Source organism: Danio rerio, chromosome 25 (assembly GCF_049306965.1).
Source record: "Danio rerio strain Tuebingen ecotype United States chromosome 25, GRCz12tu, whole genome shotgun sequence".
NCBI classification, from domain to species: Eukaryota; Metazoa; Chordata; class Actinopteri; order Cypriniformes; family Danionidae; genus Danio; species Danio rerio.
Genome location: NC_133200.1, coordinates 19206798 through 19233714, shown reverse-complemented (window position 1 = coordinate 19233714; position 26917 = coordinate 19206798). Strand labels below are relative to the sequence as shown.

At 36.1% G+C, this 26917-nt stretch overlaps 1 protein-coding gene and 1 long non-coding RNA gene across 13 annotated transcripts in view; one reads left to right on the top strand and one right to left on the bottom strand.

Moving 5' to 3' along the window:
* The window catches only part of si:dkey-106n21.1, a 177293-nt gene that overhangs the window by 61511 nt on the left and 88865 nt on the right, over positions 1 to 26917 (top strand). For 3 of the 11 annotated variants that reach the window (XR_002457770.3, XM_073943010.1, XM_068219120.2), the window contains 3 exons: positions 3399 to 3480; positions 11155 to 11310; positions 16278 to 16435. Coding sequence is in view for 4 of the 11 variants with exons in the window: in XM_073943010.1 (XP_073799111.1) it covers positions 3399 to 3480; positions 11155 to 11310; positions 16278 to 16435 (396 nt within the window). In the remaining 7 variants the exon portion in view is untranslated. Of the gene's footprint in view, positions 1 to 3351; positions 3481 to 5136; positions 5594 to 11154; positions 11311 to 16277; positions 16436 to 26917 lie in introns of those variants that run through there. The other 8 variants (XR_012400356.1, XM_021473838.3, XR_012400357.1 and 5 more) reach the window with 5 other exon arrangements.
* LOC141380951 (uncharacterized) overlaps positions 2840 to 26917 on the bottom strand; it is a 146866-nt gene continuing 122788 nt past the window's right edge. Inside the window, exon 4 of one of the 2 annotated variants that reach the window (XR_012400374.1) lies at positions 2840 to 3511. This is a non-coding gene — a long non-coding RNA (uncharacterized lncRNA). Of the gene's footprint in view, positions 3512 to 23237; positions 24141 to 26917 lie in introns of those variants that run through there. The other variant, XR_012400375.1, reaches the window with a different exon arrangement.

Genomic DNA, 26917 nt, shown 5'->3' with positions numbered 1-26917 from the left:
TTTGTTATACACAATGGCAAACACTAGTCTCTCACAAACATCACTAGTCTCTCACAGGACATTTTTAGTCTCTCACAGGATATCACTAGTCTCTCACTGGACATCATTAGTCCTTCGCGGAGCATCACTTGTCTCTTCCAGACATTACTAATCTTTAACTGGACATTTCTAGTATCTCCCAAGACATCACTAGTCTCCCACAGACATTACTAGTCTCTCACTGGATATCACTAGTCTCTCTCAGACATCACTAGTCTCTCACAGACATCACTAGTCTCACACAGAGATTACTTGTATTTCACAGACATCACTGGTCTTTCATTGTCTGTCTCTCACAGGACACAACTATTTTCTCACAGACATCACTAGTTTCTATCAGACATCACTAGTCTCTCACATACATCACTAGTCTCCAAAAGACATCACTAGTCTCTTACTGGACACCACTATTCTCTCTCAGACATCACTAGACTCTCACTGGACCACACTAGTCTCCCTCAGACATTAACAGTCTCTCACAGACATGACTAGTTTCTCACTGGATTTCACTAGTTTCTCATGGACACCACTATTTTCACAGGACACCACTATTCTCTATTCTCTCACAAGACATCACTAGTCTCACACCGACATCTCTAGTCTCTCACTGGACATCACTACCCTGCTGAAAAATCCAGCTTAAACCAGCCTAGGTTGGTTGGCTGGTTTTAGCTGGTCGACCAGGCTGGTTTTAGAGGGGTTTTGGCCACTTCCAGGCTGGTTTCCAGCCATTTCCAGCCTGGTCTTAGCTGGTCAAGCTGGGAGATGACCAGCTTAAACCAGCTTGACCTGCCTAGCCAAGCTGGGTGTCCAGCCAAAACCAGCTATGTCCATCTTAAACCCGGCTGGTCAAGCTGGTTTTAGCTGGATTTGGCTGGTAATTTTCCATAGTCTCTCACAGACATCACAAGTCCCTCACTGGACATCACTAGTTTCCCACTGGACATCACCAGTCTCTTGCAGACATTACTAGTCTCACTGAATATCGTTAGTTTGTCACAGAACACTTGTCTCACACTAGACATCACTAATCTCTCACAGACATCAATAATCTCTCACGGACATATCTAGTCTCTTACAGACATCACTAGTCTCTTACAGGCATCACTAGTCTCTCACTGGACATCACTAGTCTCTCACAGACATCACTAGTCTCTCACTGGACATCACTAGTCTCTCACTGGACATCACTAGTCTTTCACAGACATCACTAGTCCTTCACAGACACCAGTACCCTAGTAGCAAAGAATTCTGGCCCAGATTTGGCAAAAAGCTGGCACAGCAGGCATTCATCCGGCACTGGCATACAGCATGTGGGCCAAACATGGCCCGGGTTTGGCAGAGGTGGCACCGTTTTTAAGGCGGCACACAAGATTTGGGCCAGATGTAAAACGTAGTATTTGGCCCAGATTTAAAAAATTTGATAAGTGGGCCATGTGAGTTTGGCCAGTCTTGACCCACATTTAAAATACATTAAAATCATTTTTGAGTAAAGAAAAAAAATTTGACCAATCAGGTCACTTTGAGAAAAAGCGTGCCCATAGTGTGCCTAAAGCGCATCACTCCATGGGTTTATCAATTTCATTGCAATCGTGACACATCAACCTATCTGGCCCAGTTCAGGCCCAGTTATGAGTTATTAACTTGGCTGAGACTTGGCCCAGATATGGTCTGTGTTTGGCCCTTGTCTGGAAGCCAGATTTGGTCCAGTCATGTACCGTAATTCACTGCAGCATGTGGGCCAAGCAAAACCTGATTGTGTGGGCCAGAGCTGGGCCAGAGAAATTTTGCTATGTGGGTAGTCTCTTACACACATAGTAGTTCATGTACTATGTGTAGCTTGTAGTTTGAATTCTGATATTTGAGAAAACATAAGGCTCACTAATATCTTGTTTTTCACTGTTATTATTAATTTTACCGAATTAAACCCTAAATATGTTCTATGGTGTGACATAGGGAAAAAAAAGGAAAACAGCACTTAATATAATAAACAAATAGTATAAGAGCGACTTATATTTTTTTGTTAAACACTTATATAACTATTTGTTTATTTTAAATTAGGAATAATATGTTTTTTTTTCTTGTATTAATAACATTTTCAATAAATTGGCTGTCACACCAAAGGACAACATAATTTAATTTTACAGTTGTTCCAAAAAAGGCGATGCAGTGGCGCAGTAGGTAGTGCTGTCACCTTACAGCAAGAAGGTCGCTGGTTCGAGCCTTGGCTGGGTCAGTTGGCGTTTCTGTGTGGTGTTTGCATGTTCTCCTGCTTTCGCTTGGGTTTCCTCTGGGTGCTCCGGTTTCCCCCACAGTCAAAAGACATGCGGTACAGGTGAATTGGGTAAGCTAAATTGTCCGTAGTGCATAGTATGAGTGTGAATGAGTGTGCGTGGATGTTTCCCAGAGATGGATTGCAGCTGAAAGGGCATCTGCTGCGTAAAAACTTGCTGGATAAGTTGGCGGTTCGTTCTGCTGTGGTGACCCTGGATTATTAAAGGGACCAAGCCGAAAAGAAAATGAATGAATGAATGAGTTGTTCCAAAAAAAGAGAAAAATGGGACAAATATCAAGATATTTAAACTTAACTAGGACATATAATGGGGGCTTTACAGGGGGCTTCAGTCACATGATCTTGAATGGGGTCCTTCAACTAAATAATTATTTTCCATGGATTTTAAAATTAGCATATATTGTCACACCAAAGAACATAGTTTTTAGTGGTTAAGTCTATCAAGTTTAAATGTTTTTAAAATTTAATGATGAAAAAAATTGTTGTTGTGTACTCAAATAAAATTGTAAAATTGTCCTGAAGGATTTTATTAATGAATTTATGATTGGGCTAAAAAAACAGCAATTTTCATAACAAGAGGTCCATGTAAGACAAAGAAATGTTTAAACATTTTTAAATCATGACTACTAATTATATTCATTTTTGTCATGTGTGATGGTGTAAATGCAACGTCACATCTACAACCCTCCCACATGCCCACACACACAAACACACACCATTATGAATTGCAAAAGCTAAAAAGCTGCTGTTTGGTTATAATCATCACTGTTGAACGGCTCGTTTTTGTCTTTAAGAGATTTACACTGGTGTGATCGGCATGCTTGTGTTCCTCTTGTTTCTCTATAGCCCCCAGTCATCCTCATGCTCAGTCGGGGTTGCTTTAATATGCCTGAAATCAACACAAACACTCTTGCGTCTTTATCAGTGGCCGTAGCTACAGTGCTCTAGCAGGCACATGACTCCAAAACCCTTAGTCAAGCTGACGATTATACAAATACTGAGTCCGAGGCGCATGTAACACACAAACAGCTCTGATTTCTTTGTCTCTCAATCTGAACTTCTGCAGGGCAGCCATGCATCTCATCCAACAGGACCAAAAGCTGGACACAGTGTTCAAAAACCAGGGTGCCACAGGCTCAACTTTTGAAGTAAGTGCTCAAATAAAGTTCCAGCTTCATCCTGAGGAAAACAACAACAAAAAAATGTTTTATCAATCGCTGCTTGTTTCTGTTCATCACATGTGTTTCTGTGGTATTCTGTGGGCTTCTCCTAATCAGTACATTTCATTTAATGTGTAAAAATATTAGCTTGCGTTGTTTTCTTTGTGGTAAACGTAGGGGTTAAAAGATTTGTGATCTTGAGTAATGTTTTTTGTTTTTTTAGATGTGACTGAATGCAACTATTGTAGTTCCAGATATAATTTTCATATCATCATAACCGTCATTATGGAATTATGCAGCATTAGCATGAGTAAGCTGAGAAGTTAACAAGACATAGCTTTGTGGTTTTGTGAGGCCCTGTGTGAATGCTGTTTGCTAAGGTAATATTTAGCCAAAGGTTTAGTGAAACCTTTGTTTCTACCACATCATGTTTTATTTATAGGATTTTTAGTGCCAGGTTGAAAGCAATGTTAACCACCAAATTCAGAAGCATGTCATACACAGCTTCAAGTTCAGTAAAAAAAAAGCCAGAGTAATTTGCATGTTAAAATATTGGATCACTTTTGTTTTCATCTGTTATATATAAACTCTCCTAAAATAAAAGGCAAGTTAGGTATACAGTGATTTTCAAAGCAGTTATATATTTGTAATACAAAATTTATATAATAATAATGCATTTTAATAGTATGTAAAAGAAGTTCTTTATGGTGTTTACATTAAAAACCTTAGTTGGTACATTTGTTTGTAAAAACTATATTATGCATTACTGTTATAACTAAAATAATCATTTTAATGAATGTTATAGATTTAAAGTGATTGTATTGTTTATATTTGTTCTGTTACATTAAAATGGGAATGATGCAGCAATGTTTTTCTTCACTGAATATCCTGTATTTATAGTCATACTGAATAATATTACTAATTTTATAATATTTTTTCTAAAGATTCTAATTGATAGTTTGACATTAGGAATGTCCATGATAAAATTAATATTCAAATCTATAGAGAACATATTCTGTAGAGTGTAACAGGTGAATAAATGTAGCTCTCTTTTTTATCATTTTGTTCAGGCCTAGAAGATAGGGCTGATAAAAGCCAAGGTAATTTAATGAGGAACTGTAAACAGATTTATAAAGGTCAGATGGCTTCAGGGTGGGACATGGTCTTCTTGTTGTTTCAGATAAACCCAATACATTCTCACTTTATCCCTTCTCTGTTTACATCCAGAACTGCAAAAATAGCCACCATATCCAACAACAACCTGTTGTTAATACCTTCCATATAAACCAAGTGTTCGTGAAAGATAATAATCTACTTGCACTGGAATTTCATGTGATGAGTAACTAAATCCTCAATTAAACGTGCTTAACCAAGTCTTTGAACAGCATGCAATCGTGACTTTTAAACATTAATGTAGGCTAGGTATTGTCTGAACAGACAGATATTACTAATAAGGTTTTAATATTATATTTAGTAGATTTCAATAGCCAAAAGGGAACGTTTTTGAACTTACCTTGAGTCCATCTTATCAGGTAAATAAATCTATGACTATGACTAATAAATAAAAAATACACACTAACTACCACTACGAGGCGTCAGCGAAGCGTGAATATCATACCCTATTTTTGTCCTGACTTTAACTGTAATATAGACTGCAGGAAACAAATGTTTACTGCGTACAAGTCCTTTAACAACATTAACAAATAATAGTCCCGGAAGGCGAGGTTTGTTTCAAAAGTGACAGACTGCTGAACCAGATAGCCAAACGACAGCAGAGAGTCTGGATTTTACCACCTCACATCCACAAAATGAGGATAACGATCTTGGGAAGGCAGACTGGAAGTTGTAAATGGGTTGAAACACGCGCGGTGTCAAAAAAATAGCCAGTAGGTGTCAGTGTAAACTATAAAGAAAAGCCTCGTCGTGCTTCGAGTGTCTGAGGCGGCTTTGCTCCGGTATTTCAGCTTAAGGAATTCGCTCTCGTGCGTGCCACTTTCAACCGCTGGACCTCATCCAAAGGGAAGCCGTATGTATTTCCACCAGGTGGCCGTAAATTCCACTTTAACTTCACCTTTAAAACATCTCGACTGGTAACGCTGAGGTTTGTTACTCACACGTTTCCTTATCAGAGTTTAGGTGCGTACAAAAAACTGGCAGACAGTCTGATGGTGTGATTGCAGAAATTACACGCTGCATTCCTATAAAATCACTCAGACATGGGAATGACATTAAGAAATAGAAAAAAAAGAAGAAAAAAATTACTGTCTATCTGTCTGACTGACTGGCAGTTAGCTTTCGATTTATATATTGCTCAAACAGGTAGGTAACGTTAGGTAGGTAGACAGACAGACAGACAGACAGACAGACAGACAGACAGACAGACAGACAGACAGACAGATAGATAGATAGATAGATAGATAGATAGATAGATAGATAGATAGATAGAAAGATAGATATAGTATAGTATATTTATAGTAAATACTATTTGATGCTAGTGATATTGTAAATACTCCAATGCTATAGAAAAGTGCTTGAATTATACTGTTTCTATGTCTGTGATTCTTTACTAGCTATTGTAAAACAGAAAGTATTGTAATGTTACTCATTACTGTAAGTTTCTGCAGCTGTAGGGTGTTACACAACAATACGCCACAGTTTAATGTAATAAAACTGTTAGTAGCTAATACTACAGTATTTATTACAGTTTGTCAGTTAATTGTAAGTAATATACAGTATGTTATCTATCACTCATTCGGTCGATCCTTTAAGCCTTTTTGTCTAAATATAGACGTACAGTATGTCTATTTGACTTTCTGCCCTTTCTCTCTTTGCATCTCTGTTAAATCTCCATAAATCTATAAGTCTCTAAGTGTGTTCCCTTGTTGGTTCCTTCCCTTGAAAGTCAAAGAAGTAAATGAATCTATCATCATTTACTGTTGATTTAAATGAACATGTCTTACGAGGAAAACACTAAAAGATAATGTTTTTCAGACACTCTTCATCATCGTTTACTGTTGTTGCATGTGGTTTTCCCACTGGCTTACCATTTTTAGGTAAATATCATCTTTTGTTTTCCAAAGAAGGAAAAAATTCCTACATGTTTGCCATGACAGTGGGGTTGATGATAGATGAGAGAAGTTTCTTTTTTTTGGTGAACTGTCCCTTTACAACCTCATCAATCTCTCGGCCTGATAATGACTTTTTCATTCACGCACGAATGAATCCCTATTCCCTCTTTTTAAAGAAACTTGTAATGAATTTGCCCTGAAGACAAGTGGCTTTTGAAATGAAGGGAGCATTCGCTTTAAAACAGTTCATACTTACTTGCACATGAGCTGGGCTGTAACACGTTAAAACAAGTCATACATCATACATCCACGTGAGCTGCTCTGGCCTGGTTTTCTTCATAGCAGACCAACCACATACTGAATATGGTTTCAAAGACAGTATTATTACAGGTACAGTCATCTGAATAAACCTCTCAATGAGCATGAAGGGGAAAAAAGCAATTTGGAAACTCATCAACCTGACTGAGTCATGCATGAAGGTATTTAGAAAGAGATTCATAAAGATTACATGGATAATGAGACTTGAGAATGTCAAAGGGATAGTTCACCCAAAACTGACAGTTCTGTCAACATTTACTCACCATCCATTTGTTCCAAACCATTTTAGTTTTTTTTACTTTTGTTGAATAAAAAGAAGGTATTTTGGAGAATGTTGAAAACCAGTAGCTACTGACTTACATAGCATCTTTTTTTCCTAGTATGTTTAGCAGTCGCTAACATTGCAGCAGTTTCCCAAACTGTTTTCCCCACAGTCCAAACATAGGTGAATTGGGTACAGAAAAATTGTCTGTAGTATGAGTGCGTGTGTGAATGCCAGAGTGTATGGGTGTTTTCCAGCAGAATACATATGCTGGAATAGTTGGTGGTTCATTCCACTGTGGTAACCCCTGATAAATAAGGAACTGAGCTGAAGGAAAACGAATGAATGAATGAATTTTAAAAAAGTGCTCAAAAATGTTTGATGACTTTAGCGACTGTATCCACATGCTTTACATCTTTACAGAAAAGAGCTTAGATCACATCAAACACCTTAATATGAAAGCAAAACTAAACAAATGGACTTCTCTGTTACACAAAAGCATTTGTCTAACAGCTTTTCTTTTGTTGGAATTTGGAGACATACTTTCTATTATTTCAATTTATAATTACTGAAAAGAGTGTAATTTTAAAGTCCTCTTGAACTCAAAATGTACTATGTTTATTTTGCTCGCTCACATCGTTATAATTGAGGTGAATAATTAATCCATACAAGTTAATCCCCTGAAAAATTTGTTTGTAAAATTATTTGGTAGCCTTCAATGCAATTCTGTTGATTTGCTTTCATGTTTGGAATGGCAGTTCTTCTGTTGACATCAACATGAGAGCCTCCATTGCAACTGCTCATTAATAGCCTCTCTTACTGTTACATTGGCTATTAGGGTATGGGTAGGTCCATACGGAATCTGGGAGCACAGAATTCCGCAGATTTCCGCAGATTTTTAGCCCTTCATTGATTCTTTTTATTTACTTGAGTAAATGTGTGTAAATTTATATTTATTTAGTTTTTTAATTAATTTCAGTATGATTATAGACTAATATAAAAATATTCATACAATTTATTTACAATACAGTTTGTAAAGTAATATTTTCTGTCTTTCAGTATATATTAGACTTCCTTTGCTTTGTGAGAGACTTAAATAAATTGGCCAAATAAAGTGGATCTAAGTGGATTTGCATTGTAAACATTAAATAAATCTTAAATTTTTTTATTTCACATATTAAGTTTTAGTTATGATGCTCCCAAAATCATTCCCCAGAAATCCACAGATTTTTAACAAAATTCTCAGCAGAAATAGCAAAAAATGTCCACAGATTCTGTCTGGCCCTAGGTATGGGTAAGGCACACATCTAAAAAGCATATTATGCAAAATAAAGCATTTAATTGTAAAAAAGAAAAAAAGAAAGAAAGAAAATAAACTGTATTTGAAAAACATTTTTTTTGCAAATTGATAGTGTTACTCTAGTTAAAAAAAACTTATATTTGTTTATTGAAAGCATAAATTCTTTTTTTACAGTAACAAATCCACTTTAGTCGTTTTTGTCAGTGCAGGGGCAAGAAACAGTTAACATGGCACAAATAAGACTAATGTATGTGAGGAAGGTAGTTTTGGCTGAGGGTGAAACCACACAAAATATGGTGCAAAACCACATGATATGAAGGTTAAGCTCTATATCTCTGTCACTGACTGATTATACTGGGAGCAAAGTAATGTTGACTTTTCAGGTTTGAATAGTTTTTTCAAATCAGGTTGAATGTTTTGAACTGCTGTAACTGAAGCATATTAATTGCAGTGCAGACAGCTTTGTCAGGTCTTGCTGTGACTGCAGTGAACCCTCAAATTGGTTTAATTAGAGCAAAAGCAGCACTTTTATGGTGCTAAATTTTATCACACAGGGCTATGTAGTTTTTTATTTTATTTTTGCTTAATCATAAAATTTCATTTCAAAACTTGTGTTATCTTTGACTAATATTTAATTTCTGATGATCTGAATGATTAAATTTTGACAAACATGCAAAAAATGAATCAGTAGGACGGCAAACCCTATTTTACACCGCTGTTTATTTATATGTATGAATGAATACGCATAGACTTTGATACTTGTTGATTTGTGGTATTGCAGTTATTGGATCTGTGTATGAAGCTGGGTTATTGGGTTATTGTAGTGAACTGAAACTAAAACAAAAAGCATAAAACCGAAAGCATTTTTGTAACTTGAAACACCTGTAAACACTAATTGTTTATTTTGCAATATTTCTCTTTCTCATTTAGTTTAATAAAACTAATATAAGAACTAAAACAATAACAAGAAAAATGACAAAAACACAACAAAATACTAAAACCTTCTTTTATTTAAAATTTAAAAAGTATTACATAAGTATTACAATGTTAATGTAGCACTGATAAAATTATTATTCATTCATTTATTCAAAGTTCCATTATTAATTTTTGGTCACCACAGCGGAATGAACCGCCAACTTATCCAGCATATGTTTTTACACAGCGGATGCCCTTCCAGCTGCAACCCATCACTGGTAAACATCCATACACACTCATTTACACACATACAGTCTGGACAATTTAGCTTACCCACCTATACCACATGTCTTTAGACAGTGGGGGAAACCGGAGCACCTGGTGGAAACCCACACCAACATGGGGAGAACATGCAAACTCAGAAACGCCAACTGACCCAGCCGAGGCTCGAACCAGTGTCTTTCATGCTGTGAGACAATCGTGCTACCCACTGCCCTACTGTGCAGCCCTAAAATGAATATATATTTTGGATAGTATTTAAGTGAAGTGAAGTTGGGCAACGCAGTGGAAGTGCGGTCGCCTCACAGCAAAAAGATCGCTGGTTTCTGTGTGGAGTTTGCATGTTCTCCAAATGTTCGCATGGGTTTAATCCGGGTGCTCCAGTTTACTCCACAGTCGAAAGACATGCGGTACAGGAGAATTGAGTAAGTTAAATTGTCCGTAGTGTATGAGTGTGAATGAGCGTGTGGATGTTTCCTAGAAATGGGTTTGCAGCTGGATGGGTATCCGCTGCATAAAACATATGCTGGATAAGTTGGCGGTTCATTCCGCCGTGGCGACCCCGGATTAATAAAGGGACTAAGCTGAAAAGAAAATGAAAGAAGTGATGTTTATATTTAAAATATTTAAATATCTAATTTCAGTTCAATTAAACTAAAATGGAAAGCATTTTGAAACTTACCTCATCTTTACCCAGGTGGGACGGTTTACAGTAAATGTTTAAAAATTATTATAATTTTTTTCTGTCTGAACCTGAACTTATTTTGACAAATATATTTTATATCCATATATCATTTAGAGTATGTAATTTATAAATAGAATAAACAAAAACTAAGCCTTAGCTGGTTACCTTAAACTTCAAATGAATTCATCCCAGTTGTGTTAAACTATTGTGATGAGTGTTGTGCAGTTTTACTGTTTTATCTGCTATTTTGTAAAAAAAAAAAAAAAAAAAAAAAACAATAAATAAACGCTTCACTAAATATGGGGCAGTGGGTAGCACAACCGCCTCACAGCAAAAAGGTTGCTGGTTCGAGCCTCGGCTGGGTCAGTTGGCATTTCTGTGTGGAGTTTGCATGTTTTCCCCGTGTTGGCGTGGGTTTCCTCCGGGTGCTCCGGTTTCCTCCACAGTCCAAAGACATGCGAGTCAGATAAATTGAATGAGCTAAATTGACCATAGTGTATGTGAGTGTGTGAATGCAAGAGAGCTTGGGTATTTCCCAGTGTTGGGTTGTGGCTAGAAGGGCATCCGCTGCGTAAAACATATGCTGGATAAGTTTGTGGTCCATTCCGCTTGGCCTAAGCCGAAAAGAAAATGAATGAATGAATAATACATTTTGAGTTGAATAAAATCAGTAGGTTGTATGCTATAAAGAACAAGACAGGCCCTTAAATATTAAAACAGAGCTTTGTATAATGCTAAAAGAATTTCAATGGAATTTCACCACCGTTTTGGTCTCTCAATTGACCTCAGTGTTGAGTCTCCAGGAATATGCTAACATAATTTCCACTTCCGTCAGCTTTCAGCAGACAGCAGTCGTGATCCTGAGAAGATTATTGCTGAACCCCAAAGCGACAGTTTGGAAGAAGGTCTGGACCCAAGCCCTGAGGGCAACCTCATCTACTCCATCTCCGATAGGCCGCCCTGGTACCTCTGCATTCTTCTTGGTTTCCAGGTGAGATACAACATGAGATAAAGCTGTAGTAACTCTTGTTCAGAGACGCACAGCTTAAAGCAACCACACGTGAAGCGTCTCCTGATTTAAACTAGTGACACAGTGGACTTTTAATAGCCTTTTAGGGTTAAACTGACAGCTTGAGATCAGTGGTTACATGCCAAGAAAAAGTGGGTGTGTGATAATCTGGGACGAGAGAAAGTTGCCATGAAGGGCTTGATCAGGGTGACAAAAGATAAGGTGTAACTCTAGGATCTAGGAAGGAGCAACATTCATCTGTTGTATGTAGCTCATTTTGTGCATATCCAGGGATTTTTTTTTTTTTGTGAGGTGTGCATCATTAGTAAGCACTGACTCATGAAACATCATAACATTTACACATCTTTTGTTTTGAATCAGTAGTTCAGAGGGCATATTAAATTGGCAATGGTAGGTGATTTATGTAAACAGGGCTTCACTACATCATTAATGTTTAAAATGTTTAGAAACTTCATTGGTTCATTCAGGTAAGTTCAGTGGAGAATCATTCAACAGGTTTTATAGTTTTTTTTTTTTTATCTGAGAATGTAGACATTTTGGTGACATTTGCAAAACGAAGTGAAGTTTATTTATAAACTAATTTCAAGTGGATCACGTGCTTATGATTGCTAGCGGCTGGATCCGCATTATCCAATTCACAATGCACCAATCAGACGACTCCTAAACTACTACAAATCCCCTTGGTTACATTCCAACACTATCTTCGTCTTGAAGAATCCCCCTTCCACCCCTACTCCTCCTTCTTCTTAGATGGGTTGACACGGTGGCCCAGTGCTTAGCACTGTTGCCTCACAGCAAGAACCTCTCTGGTTCCAGGCTTTACCAAACCAGCAAACATTTCTGTGTGGAGTTTGCACTTTCTCCCCGTGCTCAGGTGGGTTTCCACGGGTTCCCCAGTTTCCTCCCACCGTCCAAAAACATGCAACTTAAGTTAATGGACTAATCGGTACCATAGGCATGCTTCTAGTAAGTAGTTAGCTCTTAAGAGCAATCACTATCTGTTCATTAGCCACTACAGCAGGGGAGTTCTCAAGATCTACCTATGCTAAAATTCCCCTCCTGCCTAAAACGGGAATGAGCCCTGGGCTCAAGGATCTTATGAGCTCAGGGCTCTCTCCCGGGACAGCATGGCAAACAAGCTTATAATCAATCATCAGCTAATTGTGAACTCTTGAAAAATAAAAATATTAATTAATAATCTCTTATTGGACTGTTTAGCAGTGCCCACAATTGAACAAACAATATAAGCCTTGAAAATAAAAAAAGGAATGCATATTTTGCAGACATGTAATGATATGAAACGATAAGCTAAGTGCATGTGATGTAACATTTGGAGTGTGTTTGAAATTGTTTTTATGTTTTTTGTAACTATTTTAGTCCATCTTAATATGTATTAGTTACTGTACATTTACATGGTTTTGATCAGCTGGTGTGGTGTTTCAAAAGCAGCGATCATTTAGTGAAGCAATTGGTTTAATTGCTTTAAAGGTTAGAAAAGCTTGGTGCTTGTTTATACTTGGCCACTTCATCCATTTTATTTTTCTGATCGGATAGCTGTCTGATTTCTGAAAGCAGATTCATTTACATTTGACCACATCGATGTGTCGGTTCTTAAAGAAAATGATTCTGGTTGCTATATTCAAATATAAGTAGGTTATATTGACTAAGCATCAGATGCACCACATTTGATTTAATTAATGATATTATTTACAGAAACACAAGCTATAGATCTTATCTGGCATTTAAATGATTTTTTATGCAGGCTGTAAAACATCTTTTCAAGCGCACAAGATGGGCTCTGTTACTACTTTTATCATATACTAATTTAAACCTCTATTTTTGTCATACATACTGTATACATACCAAGACACCATTCAAAAGTGTAAAGGGTTTAAATTAATTTATATAACATATTCTCCCAAAAACAAAACAACATGCCTTTGTAAATAAATGTACCACTCTAAATTTCTATTATTATTTTTTTTTTCAAAGAGATAGGTTATGTGGGTGCTCTTTTGTTCATTTCATGGTCAAAAATAAAACAAAACAAAAAAAAAATTAACAAAACAGACGTCTCAAACTGTCACCTGTGATCTTCTGTTGTTTATGCATTTGCATATCTGACAGTAATATGTCCCACAACATATCATTGTTATCACTCATATCATGTTTATATCACTCATATCATGTTTAGCATATCATGTTTATTTTATACAATTTGTTATTATTATTATTATTATTATTGTTATTAAGTGACAAGGTATAAAGAATCCCTTTGTTTTTTTCATTATGACAACTTATCACGTGTATTTTTTGTCATGATTTCCACATAAAATGAAAGAAAGGTTTCAAATGGTTTTAATATGCCCTTTCGGTGATGTGATCACAAGTGGTCTGCCAAGACGTGTTACTGTTTGTACTAGGCATTTACGTGTGTACAGATCCGTCTCTGGATTCATTCAGACCTTTTTTGCTTACTTCATCAAGGTCTACATCCCTTTTCTGGGTGTGTTTCACGCTTGAGCACATTTGCTTGGAATTCAAGCAAATGAAAATAGAAATTTTACTATAATATTTTTGGGTGCATTGCAGTAAAATACAAACAGACATGACAAGTAAACAGTGACAGAATATCTGTGTGAATTGTCTTTTTAAGGACTACTTACTTTTTCCCCAAATATATATTTATTGGCATTTAATTTTAAACACCAAATAAAATCAAATAGACCTTCCAATCAAAAAGAAATAACTATAGAGCAACCTGTGGGCCGTGGCCTTCCAGGGGGCCATCATGGTATTTCAGGGGGCTGCCAGCTGTTATAAATTTAATAGACATTGTTAATATATCGTCACCTTAGAATTATTAGTATCCATATGACATTTTTGTCAAAATTGAGTTATTCACATGTTCTTATTAAATGACAACATATTTACATTTTAGGATGTTTATTTATAGGTTGTTTAAATTTTAGGACTTTTTATTGAAAATAACAAATATTACACACATACTGTTTGCTATATGGAATGCAAAAACTTTAAAGCTCACTATCTCAAAATCTTTCGGAAAGCAGATAGAACCTTATCATTTCAAGGTGATGATATGTAAAAATGTCTAGTCTTAATTTGGTTTGACTGCTGAAATCAGCATACGTGGGTGGCTGTTTCTTCAATTGTGGAATTATTTTGTCTATTCAAGTGCAGTCTGTACGTTGCAGTTTTAGATGCTGCTATAGTTGCTGTCAAAATGGTTATGGATATGTATTTTCCCTTTTTTTTTTAAAGTGTCAGCTCTCTCTTTTTGACCTGGTATGTGGAAATGATCTTTATTCAAATCATTGGCAGTTTATTCAGTAAAGGCAGTCTGAGTAAGTTACCAACCCGCCACAAATAATGGGTTCATTTAAAAATTGCAGTGGGCCAAGGAAACATACATGGTTGGTTTAAGGGACTGGGAGTAAAACAGATTGGGAACCACCGCTATAGAGAATGCACTTTCCAGTGATGGCAAACACCAATTTGGAGTGTTTCAACAATGCATAGAAACACTTTTTACAAGTTTTAGGGAAAATGACATAATAACTAATGTGACAAACCTGTCTGAAAACAAAAAGAAAATATTATAAAGAATATTGGAACAGGCAGCCGTTGACTTATTTTTCTTACTATGGATGTTAATGGCTGCTGGATGCCAATTTTTCAAAACATCTGACTTTGTGTTCAATAGAAAAAGTAAACCAACAATTTAAGCACCTTTTTGGCTCAGTGTGAAAGTCTCAAAGATGAAAATTCCTACTAAACTGTTTTGGTTTCTCTTGCGAAACTTCACAGAGCAACAACACATCGTTTAGTTTTTTTTTGTAATCAATTTTGGTGTGAACTGGTCTTCTCAGATTCCATTTTGCTACTTTGTTGCATCGCCAGTTGTCTCTGTCATTCATAGGCATCAATTCTCGTTAAAAATGACTGACTTTCGGTTGCTTTGACACTACAAATCATCATCCTCTTGAGCACCTCAAGGCATGTCTGCCACTCCGCCAAAGCGTGTTATTCCTTATTATACGCATCTGATGTTCAAGGTGAGAGCAACATGAGACCAAGGTGTTCCACTTACTCATCGAAATGACTATCGAGATCAAAGGCAACAGGGTTGAGGGAGAGAAAGGCCAGGAAGGTACACAAGGGACTCGCAACAACATGTGAGGCGAGATGATGTGCAAAGCAGAGTACAAAGAAGGAGCCTCATGCTCGCTTTCATCTCTCCGGCATCACGTAGGGGAGGAAAAAAGACAGGGAGAAATCTGGTCTTTCATGTCAGAGCAGACTCCCTCACAGAACCCCCGACGCATTTCTGCTTTCATTACCAGTGTTTTTATCCTAATACATGTCCCCCTAGAGTTATGAAATTAGATTTAATTCAAAACGGTTTTGCTCTCTCTGTCTTGACTTCTGGGGAAAGGCAACTGTGAAGACATAAACTAGAACAGGCGAAAACCAATAAAACAACAGGAATTTAAGTACGGACGAAATAAAGCAGCAAAACAGTGTAAATTTTCAGATTTACTTCCATCTCTTTCCTGCTGTGTAAATTCTCTCCTGTGCACCATCGCTGTATCCGCACCGTAATCTCCTGTCAACATTGCCGAGCGTTCAGCCAAGTGCTGCCTTTTTTTTTTCACAGCCCGACAAATTTATGAAGCTTACTGCTGAGAGTAAAAAGGGGCTATCAATTCACAACAGATACGCCAACATCTGTCTTCCATTTCTCACACATCTCCCTGGCTCAGTCAGGCTGCATTTAAGATTTGCTACATTTTTTGTGATCATCCGTCTTCCCTCATGTCTCGCCCTTCTTAACGTGTTGTTTGCGATGAACCTAGGCCTGGTGTCATCCGTGCTAACTCTTCATTCCTCTGTCTTGCATCACACAGCATTACATACTGGCTTTTGGTGGCATCCTGGCAATTCCTCTCATCCTGGCTGAGCCATTGTGCATCAAGGAGAACAACGCAGCCAAAAGTCAGCTCATCTCCACCATCTTCTTCGTCTCGGGCCTGTGTACTTTGCTACAGACCACCCTTGGGACCAGGTACTGGGTTAAACGTTCCTCAGAGTATGATATCTGGCATTCAGTTAGTCAAAGATGAAATCTGTTTAGGTGTACGCATCAAATCCAATTTACAAAAGTGTTTTTATAAATGTGGACAGCTTATTAAACACCAGTCTACTCTATAATGTTTCAAATAACTTGAATGAAAATATGCTCTGCATAATTCAATGTAACATATTTACATTGGCAAAAGGAAGCAACATATTAAAAATGATTTATGACATGAAAATATTCAATGTTATATTGTATTTTGAATATTGAAAAACTTGACAAATGGGTAAAACCTACTGGTATGAAATATGGTTTTCCCTAAAACTTTTTATAACTGCTATTAATTTTGTATATGGCCATTTAACAAAAGATTTATAATGTTAATGGGGAATGCTGTATGGTGCTGTGTGTAAGTTTTTGACTCTTATAAAGCACAAATATACCATATGTTTGCAGATATTTAGAAGACATGCTAAGTGAACATGCCCTGAAAACATCATTTATCTGAAAACAATGCTATAGTGAGTTATTCTCCTCTGAAAACATGCATTACTGCCCGTTTACCCAATTATATTTCAACACGCTGGATTGCTTGATGGAAAGCAGCATATTTCATTTTAGTCATTTCAGTCATGAAGGCTTAATGTATGTGTCAGGGGCTGAAAATGCAACCTGTAGAGGACAGTCGAATGAGATGGCTTTTAATTGTTAAATAATATAAATACTACAAGTGCAAACATTAACTGAGCAACATACATTGTAACACTGTATCCTAACAACACGTGACAACAAAAATCCAGTGATAATCAATTTGACTGTCCATACCAGATGGAAAACAACAGAAACATTCAAATACTGCACAGAATAGTGCACTCACTGCATTCCAACGAGATGGTAAGGTTTACAATCAAGTTAATACATAATAAACCTCTTTAACATTAGTAAACATACATGCTGAGTGACTGATGTTTGTTGAAGTCACAATTCTAATGTTCTTTCACAAATGTTATTTTATTTTCAAGATCTGAATCAAACAATTTATTGTTCTTTCAGTATGACAACAAATGTCATGTAAAATAGCATTCAAACTCACATTAGTAGCATTTAACACTGAATAGAGCACATAATTAAAACTTCATATGATAAGTCAGAGTAGTTTATGCTGTTGTTCAACCCCAGAAATAGAAATCATTTCTAAAATAGTAATTCTTGTGATGTATAGAGAAAAAGTACTATTAACATTTCGAGTGACGTTGTGTTGTTAGGACATGGAATAGGCTCGATAGTCAGGCATGCTCGCTCGTCTTGGTGTCATCAATCTGGCAACCTGCATTTATACCTGTCAACGTTGGAATGTGAAAATAAGGGATATGCCCACCATCATAAGGGACCACCCCCCTGCTTAAAAAAAAAAAAAAAACTAAATATGATCATTTGGAGCTGTTTCATTGTAAATAAACAGTTAAATGGTCAGTAATATGTTTTATCATTAATATTAATATTATTTACAAAAGAAAAAACAAATGTATACATTAGCAGCAGATACATTAGCACACAGTTCAGCTTATTAAAATTAATAGCTGTTATAATGAAATCAAGCTATCAAATCTCATTAGCCGTTTCTTCACTGTATAACTTACACATTCTGATGAAAGAGCAATGAATTTTTTTGTTTGATTACATTAAATAACAGGTGTCACTTTAAAAATGCATACATCTAACGTTATTATGAAGGAATTCGACTGCTTTCCTAACTTTTAAGCTTATTTAAGACGAAATTAGTTCTTTAAAAAAAAACACAAAGGTCGACATCTTTAGATGCTATTATTATTAATTATGTGTATATGTCTGTTTAAACACGCACCCAAAAGCCAGACTGCTCTGCTTCAAATCGTGTGTACAGAATCCGTTTGGGAAACAGAGTCTATTTATCACTATGGAGCACGTCAGCTGACAGTCATGCATCATTATATGACTGTTTTGAGGATTGCATTGGAGCGGTGGCAGCACCTGTAATAAAAAGGAAAGTGAATCACGCTATTCTTTTATTTATTTCAAAGTGTTTTCTTGCCTAAACAAATCGAAAGCACAGAACAGACTTGCATTTAAGAGCAAGGGGCGGCCTCTGGTGGTTTGGCGTTATGGGTTGTGTATAGGGAGGCTCGGCTCTTTAATATTTCTTGCCACTCTTCAGAGAAACACTGAAAATATGGGAGAAATACAGGAAAATACCTTTACGGGATGATAGTGGGATAGAACTGTAAAATACGGGAGAATCCCGGGAAAAACAGGAAGGTTGACAGGTTTGTGCGTAAAGTGAAAAAGTGTTCAATTTAAACGGCAATACCTAGTTCAACTACTGGGTGTCAATCATACACACTGCACCTTTAAGTGAAAGACGCCATGCATATATGCATAATTTAATAACTATTATTAGAATTTCACTTGACAGTAATGCATTTTGTTGTATTTTGAAGTCTTCATAGTAAAATCAAATAAAAGTCTTTATAGTAAAAACACATTTTTGTAGTTTAGCATTTGAGAAGCAAGGAATGTTTGATGTGGAAACTTTTTAATTTAATGTATATATATTAGGGATGTAACGGTATCAGAATTTCACGGTACGGTAATACCTCGGTATGAATGTCACGGTACGGTATTTATTGAATCATTTACAGGAAAAAAAAAACTTTTGAAAATACTCCAAAAAAGTGCCAAAAGTGTCAATGACATACAAATTAGCCATCTATCTGTTAGCTTTGAAACAGGAACTTCAATTTTAATAACAAAAAATTATTAAACCATGTAAAAAAATAAAGTTTCAATTTAGTATTGTTGAAAACTCATCACATTTAACATTTAATCACTCACTTAGATAGAGATGGGTTTAAAGGAAAATTATCATATAACTATAATCTGGTAAAAGCTGGTATCTCTGGGTATTTACAATGTCCCCTGCAACAGAAAAAAACCCTCTCATTTGGGACTGAGGATTCTGGGACAGAGAGATATGACTTGGCCCATGTTGACAGCAGTGGGGTAACGTTGTGCATTGTCTTTCCCCCACTTGAGAAGACAAACCATGAGTGAGATAGAGATCTCTTTGCGGTACAAGTCAATGTCTGCATCAATCTGAACAGTGTGCTGTGTTTCTGCAGTCCCCATGACTGTTATTAGTCGTATTCCCCAACTTGCAGGCACGTGCACACATAGGGCTCAACCTGTGCAGTGCACATGCCCTTTTTAGTCTTGGATAGAAAATGCCCTTCCAAAACGATCAAAAGTGCCCCCGCGACGCGACACAACCTCCGTCCAGTCCAGCCCTTCAGTAGGCGCGCGACAACACCTCTCTTGATTATGCGCGCTCAACCCCCCCTCGGCGCTTTACAATACGCGCGCCACAACACAGCTGATCAGAACGCGCGCGACAGCACCGCTATTCAGCACGCGCGCGGCGACAACACCCGCTTTAGGTTCGATCATTTCCATCTTTTTTTCATCTCCGCTACTAGCAGCACACTCCATTTCCGCATTACTGGATCTGTAGCGACAACAGACCGCAAAGGATTATGGCCACGCCGGGGCTGATGGGAAATGAAGTTTCAGCTACCTCCCGTTCGCTTCATTCGCCTGAGCAAATTTTCTCAGAAGACCTATAGTTTTACCGAGTCATGCGACTTCGGTAATATCGAAAAAATTTAATATTGCGGTATGACGGTATTTACAATACCGTTACATCCCTAATATATATATATATATATATATATATATATATATATATATATATATATATATATATATATATATATATATATATATATATATATATATATATATATATATACTTTTCTCTGACTCTTACTTTGGGCAATCTAACTTGCAGCTAAATTTGCTAAATAATTAAAGTTGAAGTTGTGTTTTGAAGCTTTAACATATTTGAAAACACAGGCAGGAGTAAATGTCAACCTGTCCATAAACATAAGTGTTTAAGAGTGACATGACATGATGCATAAACATGCATTAAACACTTAATCTACATGTGTTTGTTGCCTCATTTCCCCCAAACACACATGGCTTATATTTGAACAGACCTTATGTCTATTTGTTGGAGCGCAAAATACGTTTACAATCTTTATAGCCTGCATTTTACATTCTGATGATGAGCTGTGAACAGATGGCTGGCTGAGAAAAGCTTTTATAGCTCATCACAAAATGGACACGAAGTGCCATGCCTTACCTTTTAAATTTTGAAATTAGTGAATTTATAAAAGAGTGAAGTTTAAAATTTCTTATTAGTGTGCATTGTACCAAGGTTTTATCAGTTTTAGTTTTTATTTCGTTTTGACTTTTTGTTTTCAAATTCAGATAGTTTTAATGAGTTTTAGAGGCAGATTTATTAGTTTTTATTAGTTTCTATATTTTGAAATGACTTAGTTTTAGTTTAGTTTTTACTAGTTTCAGTATTAGTTTTAGTCTTTTTTATTAAATGAGGATATTTGTAAGGTGCAAGATTCAAAATCAACAGGATAAATATTGAAACTCAGCCATACATTTTTTGAAATCTGTATTCAGAGGACACATGAACACTATCAACTACCACAAACATCTACCCATCCTCAAATTCAAATACAACAGCCCACAAGAAAGCAGCCCTAAATACAATATGTGTGCAAGGCTGCTTCTGAGGTTAGACACAGTAGTGATGGGAAGTTCAGATTTTTAACGTTTTAATGTTGATGTTAGGACTCAGCATTATGTAGTCAGCAATAGTAATTTCTGTCAGTTAAAACATCATCATGATCTGAAAAATGTCTTTAAGTAAAGTTTTGCAACCAAACCGAATCATGATTCACTTATTTAAATTCCATTACGATTGTCTGGTATGAAATAAACTTACGTTTTTTACCAGATCCACTCACTTAATCCCTCGGTTCACGCGCGCTGCAGTTGTTCAAGATTAGTTAAGTCACACAGCAGGCTGTACTGTTTGTGTTTGGCTCACTGAATCACGCATGCGCAATATTATCTGTTCACAACTTCTCAATGTAACGTTACTGTTCTAATAGCTGAATGAGGGTATATATTGGATTATTTAGAGTCACAGGAGGGTATTAGGCTTGTTAAAAAGTAAGTAGTTTGTGGATAAGTGCTTACTGGAGACGCAAATTGTTTCAAATGATTCAGTTCAATTTGGTGAACTAGTTCAACTGGTTCACTTACAAGCAGGGCTTTACATTAACATCCACCAAATGCGGGTAGATTGTAGCTCTGGCAGCGTAGACATACCCCTCCACTTGCCACTTTGGGTGGTTGGAAATAATTTTTAAATGGTAGTTTCCTTAAAAGCAGGGTTCGACAACAAGCATGGCCCAATAATCTTGCAAATGTGATATTAGAATCGAAAAGCAGCACGACCGACAAAAATAACTGTGTTCGCGCGAGCAAAAAAATGGTAAATACAGAACGAGAGCATGATCAGTGATCAATTGCGCTAACAGCTGATGTGATGTGCTGTTAAAAAGCGTGCGCGCTACCGTGCCTAGAGGAAGCGCAATGGGTGCGATTGGTTCCGTTTGAAATAGACTGGACAAAGAGCGATGATCATGCACCCACAGTCCTGCTGCTTTCAAGAGCTCAAGATTTTAAAAAATACACATATTCTTTTGTAAGCAGCAGCAGTCACTGCTTACATTTTAATTATTCTTAGAAGAGATAATTAACAGGCCTAACATTAACTGTGTGCACGTTATGTTTCAACTGCTTTCTTTTGCTTACAGGTATTTTTGTTAATATGGTTTAATTATCATTTTTTACAATAACATTGCTTTAATGGGAGATTACTCCCTGTTTATGTGTAGTTAACTGTTGAAGTAAGACCTTTAGCCAGGACAGATTACTGTGCATATTTTAGATACATGACAATAATTCTTTTTTAAATGTAATGTTTTTTTTTTTTTAAGTTTTGTTTAATTAAAAAGTGCACCTTTTAAATTTCCTTGCTTTACACATTAAAAAAAAGTGGCTAAGAAATACTTATTTGGTGTGGTAAGAGATAAATTTGGTAAATCCTTAATTTTGAGCCCTGAAAAGTCTGAAAAAAAACTGATTGCATTGTGACACAGTCCATTTGCTCAGTAAGCAAGCTAATACACAATAAACACAAGAAGTTAAATGAATGAGAAGGCATGTGGACACAACACAACATCTAAATTAAGTAATTTAGCATGACAAAGTCAAATTTAAGCAAAAAATAATTTTCCTAACAAGAGATAGTGAATATGGCGAGTGGCTAGTAATGTTGGAAATCTACTAGCCACAGTTGCTAGTGATCAAAAAAGTTAATGTCAAGTCCTGCTTAAAAAAGATCCGGTTAAAAAGATTAATTCGCGATTGCGATACAGAGATAAAACCTATTGTGCAGCAATGTGTTTAAGTAAAAGTTTAAAGTGTCTGCATTTAATGCTGTCACCATGCTGCTGTCATGTCCACTCGTTGTTTTTGTCGCGGGAGCAACAGTGAGGATGACTGGAGGAGAATCGGCTCGAGCTGGCCAATGGCAGCAGAATTACAGACTCTGAGGTGCGAAAGGATCAAACACCTGCAGCGCGAATTATAATTACTTCTAAAATACTTAGAGTAAGATTATGTATTAATTACATTCACAAATACAAAAACGACGAAGGTTTTTGCTATAATTTTAGTTAGTTTCAGTTAGTTTTGTATGTACAAAATACAGTTTTTGTTAGTTCTAGTTTTTTAAAAAACTCTTGTTTTTATTTTTATTTCAGTTAACAATTATTTTACATTTTATTTTTCATTTTCCCGATTGTTTTCCTTAACTATAATAACCTTGCATTGTACGCACATTTGGTGCCCAGTCGCAAACTATAGACAACAATGTAGAGAAGTGGTGCAACGGGCTTTGTGCAGAGGCTGATAATTAATTCTTGGCTGTGTTGTCATAATATTGTAGTGTCAAAATACTACACAATACATCTCTATCTGTCTATTTTGTTGAATTTAATAATAATTTAGCCTATATTGTCCACAACACAACTGAGGAGCAAAATAGACTACTGAGCAAACTCACTTCATGCAGGTAAAATAGGCCTCCACCACTTTAATAAAAAAGACTTAATCTACTCTATTTATGAAAACATTTTTTTGACAAATAGTAATTTGCATGTGTTTATTTCAAAGTATTTAATGGTGAGTGAGAGAGAGAGAGCACTGAGAGCTGCATGTTGGAGCAAGGCTCATTAACATTCACAAACCTTCCAAATAAGGTCAATATTTGAGAGTCTATTTCTAGGGTCATTTTGTGGTGTAATAATGAGCACATAGATTTTTTTTTTTTACTTGAAGCCACAATGATTAGTCTTTATTGTCTGATTGGCCTGTTTTTTTATCAGCATTTTACACTCATAAAATTTACAAGTGTCATTTCAGTATACTGAACTCTTTAAGATTTATCCATATCTAAGTATATCCAGATTTTCATTATGAGGCATCTTTAAGCATGTTTTCTTTTACTGATAAAATGGCTTCAAAAAACAAAAATGCACCTTGGGAAGAAATTATTTTAAGATTTAAGTTTTGAAAAAACACAACTAAGATCCCTTTAATCTTCGGCGCCGCTTTAGGTCTTCAGAAGTAAAAAGTGTCTGGTTCTCAGGTTCTTGGGTAAAGAATCCTGAAACGATAAGAATCACACAAGCTGAAATGTCATAAAGCAGATGAAGACTGTTCTGATTTATGGACTGATAGGATGAGAGTGAGTCTTGAGAAACCAGCACCGGTTCAAGTCAGAAAAAGCAAGGTGGTGATGAAACCATGATGTGAGCTAATATGAACAATGAGCAAGACGGACCGTTCAGGGTAAGAGATAGACTTAAAGTGAACTCCCAAAGCTAACTTACTGTCAGATTCTGTAAGATAAATTCCTCAAACAGTGAAAGAAAAGGAAATGCTGGGTCCTTCCCTGAACGGTTAAAACTTCCTGATGGTTTCTTTCATGATTTCACACCTAATTCTTCACCTTAATTCTTAAAGACATTTACAGTTAATAGCTTTTCTTCTCAGCCCGTAGTTCTGCCATCCTGCAGTTCAAATGGGCATTTCTTTTCCAATGATTCTGCCTTAATTTAGCCGTTTCTGTAATATTTCATTCATTCTTTATGTAAAAGGAAGCATACTAAATCTTGCACACCTGAAAACACTGTGTTTTTCTTCTAAATGCATCACATACAGTATTAATGATTTTAAACAAAGGTAATAGTAGTTATTAAGATTTGTGTGGTTTGTAATTTGGTACAATGTGAAAAATATGATTGGAATATTGATTTGCATGCTAATTATGCACATGCCTAATGTATGAAAAACAGTATTACATTTTATTGTTTCGGTACCTGAAAACTCCTTTTCTTCTTTTATCCATTTACACTGCCAGAATGGATAAATTTATAGCTCTATGAAGAACCTTTAACATTCATGAAACTTCATCAGGATTCTTTATAGTGGAAACACATTCATGACATTACCAGGGCTTAAAGTTTTCTATCGCAATGACAGGATTCCATCAATTGGAAAGATGTAGCGTGTTCAGGCCTGTTGCCAGCTATGAGATCACTGGGGTCCAGGCCTCTGAAAATATTTTTATGTTCATAAAAAATTCATTTTGAAGTTCTGTGAATGACAGCTCAATTAAAATCATGTCGCTAAATAAATTAACATCTCTGACTCTATATAGCTGCCAGATGCAGGCTGTAAATGTTGCTAACTATTTTAATTGGAAATCGTACACACACACACACACACACACACACACACATATATATATATATATATATATATATATATATATATATATATATATATATATATATATATATATATATATATTAATATATGCTTAGCATATATGAATATAACTCTCACAAATCTATCTTCTAAATTTATATTTTTAATATAAAGCTAGGAACCTATACAATATTACATTTGTGCATATACGTAAGATTAGTCAGCACTGGAGCTAAACTAACAAGACAACACCCAAAAATTAGGAGCCCAAATTTATATGTTATAGAAAAATATTAAATACAAATTTTTAAAAAAGAGGTAAACTCTCAAGAACTCAAGAAAAACAAAATAATAAAAAAAATAAGTTGAATTTTTGTAGGTTGTATTTTTTGCGATATTTAGCTTAAATTTAATTGTATTATCTTTTATTTTTCTGAATGTTTGGTGACTAAAATACTATTTTAATGAATAAATCTGTTTTATGAATCTGTTTTTTTAAATGCACCAAAATCTGGTGGTTCATTCTGCTGTGGCGACCCCAGATTAATAAAATGTCTAAGCCGTAAAGAAAATGATTGAATGAACTGTATTTATGTATGTGTATGTGTGTATTTATATTTATATATGAGCAATAGCACACGAGAGTAGCAGTATGATATGGCTGTATACCGGCACTGTGCCGGTATACAGCCATATCGCACTGCTACGAGTGTGATATTGCATTTATGCAACAGGCATAATCGTGTATATAAAAAGAAAATCAAACACAAGAGTCTAGCCCTTTTGTATGAGGAACTACTTTCTTCCGCCATTCATTCACATCTGCAGTTGACGTCAGAAGAACAGAAATCATTGCTACTTTATCGACATCAGTTGCAATCTAAACAACTACAATCTCAACTAAAAAAAGGCTCAAAAGTAGATTATATTATCAAACAGCAGCTATATTTGTCAAATTGTAGTGTGTCCCCTCTGCTTATCGCTGTATTTGAGCAGAGTAATACACAAGGATGAAGAGGCTGGACGAGTGCTGTTATTTGTAGAATATTGCTCGGCTGTCAGCCAATTAGATTCATGAGCCAGGAGCACCCAGAGGAAACCCATGCGATCATAGAGAGAACATTCACACTTCATACAAAAATGCCAACTCACCCAGCCAAGGCTCGAACCAGCGACTGTTTTACCCACTTCGCCAACGTGTTTAATAAAATAGTATTTATATTTGTATTATAAGTATAGATTTTATGCATGTACTTGTATGTACATGTATGTCAGTAAATGATGTTTATTGTTGTTTTAATACAGTAAAATATATTTGGTGCTGTGAGTTTACAGTGTAGTTATACAGTTTGTAGTCTCTCAGACACAATAAACAAAACTCTGACAAGTTCAGAAATTGCTGTCACCAAGGCTCCCTGATTGTTAATAATATAAGTTCAAGAGAATAATAAATGGTCAAATTAAACTGTTTTAGTATAAAACAAAGGAGAAGCAGATGTATGATGGATCTCATTCATGTCTGTGTGAGCAGCGCTGCGGTCAACAGAACAAGCTGCTGTCTGCGCTCACTGAACAGAGCAGATTTAGGGGCAGGACAAATATGGCTGCACTACCACACACTAGCAGGTCTTTTGTCCAAACGTCACTAGATTTGTCATTATTTGTCATTGT